Source organism: Atta colombica, unplaced genomic scaffold (genome assembly GCF_001594045.1).
Source record: "Atta colombica isolate Treedump-2 unplaced genomic scaffold, Acol1.0 scaffold268, whole genome shotgun sequence".
Lineage (NCBI taxonomy): Eukaryota > Metazoa > Arthropoda > Insecta > Hymenoptera > Formicidae > Atta > Atta colombica.
The window spans coordinates 112,953-116,650 of record NW_017259368.1 but is presented as its reverse complement, the minus strand read 5'-3'; the positions used below and the strand labels follow the sequence as shown (position 1 = coordinate 116,650).

The 3,698-nt window shown below is 34.2% G+C and overlaps 1 protein-coding gene across 1 annotated transcript; it reads right to left on the bottom strand.

Annotated features, from left to right (window-relative positions):
* Positions 1-271: 271 nt before the first annotated feature.
* LOC108689281 lies at positions 272-3,486 on the bottom strand. Its single transcript, XM_018196003.1, is given in 9 exon segments — positions 272-406; positions 793-901; positions 1,515-1,757; positions 1,996-2,148; positions 2,428-2,459; positions 2,768-2,836; positions 3,205-3,280; positions 3,282-3,325; positions 3,478-3,486. Coding segments are annotated over 9 exon segments (870 nt in total).
* Between the last annotated feature and the right edge of the window lie 212 nt (positions 3,487-3,698).

Genomic DNA, 3,698 nt, shown 5'->3' with positions numbered 1-3,698 from the left:
CTACTTACGATTATTTATTACTATAAGAAACAATTGGTTCTTGTGGCTCACTTTATGTGATTATTGTATCTATTGTGTTTTCAATGAAATGTTCAATTGTGTTCAGTGAAGTTTTCAATTTATCTGTAGATAAGTTGAATCACTAATTATTGTTATCGAAATGCTATAATACAAATATTTCACTTTGCTGCCTGTTGTTGATGAAAGTAAACGATCGGTCCACTCCTATTATATCTCCTTTTTATAGTATGTTCTGGAACTAATATGCGTTTTAAATACTCGAAAAGTGTGGACTCAGCACACAATAAAGTATGAAGTTCGTCGAGCTCGCTAACGCGTTGAGAAGAATCGCCCACATGCGAAAAATATAACAAAATAAATAAATTATCGGTGAAACATAAGAACGCTTGTCACGTTACATTCCAATTTGTGTAGGTTTAATTACATATACAAAGTTTAATTATTTCTGTATTTATTTATGCAGTAAAGTTTAATTATTTATACACTTTGAAGGAAACGACTACCTTTTATAATCCCGTCGTCATTTTGATTTAAATTCAAAATAATTCAAAGTTAAATATTAAACAAATTCGAACATCATATTTTTGTTTCTTTACTTTTGATAACAAAAATTATATTTTTGATGATATTTTTGCGTTATAGAGAAAAATATTTTGTGCACACGTATTCTTTTGACTGAGACTGCTTTAATAATGGTAGCGTCACGATGCGTAGCACATTTCGTTCTTCACTTTTCTATAAATCCTCCCGAAATCTGAAGGCATCACCGGCATCACCGTCTTAAAGCAGAGACACGGCGCTGCGTCGCGACGCCAAATGTGTTGGCAGTTCGCCCACAAGGAACAGAAATACGATACCGAGCATAATCGTCAGCCTTGATCTTAATAGATGGTAAATCAATGCGATAAAACAAAGCAAAGCGAAACGTCTTTGAGATGTGATCTTTCAGACATGTGTATTTTTAGAAACATAATTTCATGTAATGTTGGACGAATTTACAATTACTGATTCTAATATAGGAAAATATTAAATCAATAATTAATATCGACAATTAGAAAAGAAAAGAAAGCTATTTACTATTGATAGATGAATTAATATCAATTGGATGACGCTATTTGAAGCTATAAAAGCGATCTAGCTGCAGCAAAAACGACAACAAAGTTTTAATAATTGCGCTCGCAAAGACTGCGTCGATTTTTGAGGGAAACTTTTCCAATTACGCGAGACAATAATGACTCGTGCGAGACTCTGTTTCCGGATATCATTCGGTTCTCGGATGAGTTTCATGCAAATCGTATTCCGAGACGCTCTAAAGTGGTGGAGTACAACAACCGTCCCATTCAGCTTCTCGAATAGCATAGAATGAAGTGGCGCAGCTAGCACGAAAGTTCAAAACTGATTATACTATTTCTATAGTCCACAATCGAAAAACTTCTGTCTGACATTCTAACCTGTAACTCTGAAGGCGTGTTTTTAGGTCGGAAGTAATTTACAAAACACGATTCGCAGCCTTTTTTAGTTCACAGCAAACTTGTACGATAAACATCTCCATAGATTCTCGCATTAACGTAATCACCCGCAAACGATTTCCTTCGCATATGTTTTTACTTTCAACATCTCGCTCTGCTTGAGGAGCCCTCCTCATCAAATATATCATAATGAGATTTGCGATAAGCAAATATGCGGCTATCAGGCCAAATATTATGAATTGAAGCCAAGTTTGAAGATTGAACCACCTGCAAAAATCATTTCGATGTTATTTTATTCAGATTTTCAAACAAAATTAAATTCGTAAAAGCATAACTTATGAAATATCGTTGTTCTGGAAACACAGGGGATAAGAGACATTAATGCGACCTCTGTGAAAGGTTGGGGGTGGCTGAAACTTTGGGATGGGAATTGGGGAATTGGATATAATATACACCAGTATACCTTTTCGTGATCATCGCCATCATCGTTATCGCTGTTTCTTACCGCGAACGAAAGAAGTTAGTTGTTATCAGCTTCCCACGCTCGTTGTACTTGTACATGAAGCAGTATGATATGTTGATCAAAATGGCGAAGAAAATAATGAAGAGTATCAGCGCGCATCTCCCACCTACAGAATCTAGGTGATTTCCATCGCGGCTGTGAGAATTGAATTTCGTTAAATTATTTCAGCTCTTCAAAACATAGCTTTTTTGCTAATAAAATGCTCAATAATAAAATTAATCAATATAACAGAAAAATGTTTTAGAATTTACATAAATAATAAAGTATAACAAAAAGATGATGTAAAATTTACATAAAAGTATTATAAAATAAATAAAAAATATTATAAAAAATATTATTTTATATATAGGAACTAAAAAAAACCTAAAGTCTCAACTATATTGGCCTTTTCTTATACCTATTTAATTGATTTGCACATCACGCAAAAAAATATTTTGCTGCTCCAGCTAGAATTATAGTTATTTTTTGTATTTGATAGAAAATTATGTATCATACGCATGAAATTTATAGCACAAATCTAAATTCTATCTTTGTCATCTATATGATTAGGTGCCATACATGTATCGCAGTACTTGTTAGAAATTTATCTATTTTAGCTATTTTTCATACTTAGATCATTTTCGCTATAACTGCAAGATCACTTTTTTGAGTGATATAATTACAATTTTTTAATTTTTCTTTATCTGCGGGATTAACAGAACAATTATTACGACAGAAAATTTTTACTCGCAAACTATTATTAATCGTCGCTCACGCCTAACGCAAGCGACACTGTGATGTTTGAAGTAATGGAGCCGACCGGAAAATGAACAAACGCATCGAATTTCAATTAGTCTTTTCGTTACAACGAAAAATACCTCTGACTGGAGAAAACAGCGGGAACGCAAGTGATCAGATTCGAAGTCGTGAGCACTGTATAAAAATTATAGAAATTCTTGCTGCAATTACTATAACATTGATGTAATTAATATTATTTAGGATATTTTTCAGTCGAACATTTAAATCGAACAATTAAGTTGAACTATTCCGTTTATCCAAAATCTTCGCTTGCGACTACGGCATAATTGTCATCAAGGATGATTGAGAGAATCCTCTCTCCAAGTGTATAACAATAACAAATCTGGTAGAAGCGGGTGAATTCCACATTAATTCATAGCTGATTTCCGACCTGCTAAATACGTGTATGCTGACCCTTTCAAGTATGTCTTCGCTTTCAAATGGACCAAGCATCATAGAGTTTCCGATTATTCCGAGTGCGGAAACTACTGACCACGGTATATCCAATAATGCTCAAGATAGTTGGCTCGATCGTCTACAGTCCGTAATTGTACCGGCCAGAGAATTTCAAGGGTCTCGTTCTACAATTAATCGTCATCAGTTTCAGATATTCTAAATCCCATTACGATTTGTAACAGTCATAGCTTATAACTTTTACCACGAGTTTTACTCACGAGGTTTACTCACTGTTTGCATAGCACAATCATATTCAAAATCTCGATAATATTAGGATATATAGGTCTCATCGCATCATATGTCTCGTGTTGATGCACTCGACCCACTTCTTTTGCACGGGAATTCTACTCTTCAGCCATCTCTATTTCATTCTTGAGAATATCTTTAGTTCTGTAAGCTGGCGGCAAGTGTGGCATTAGATTTTTTTCAAATCCCACGAGTTATTAGTTGAA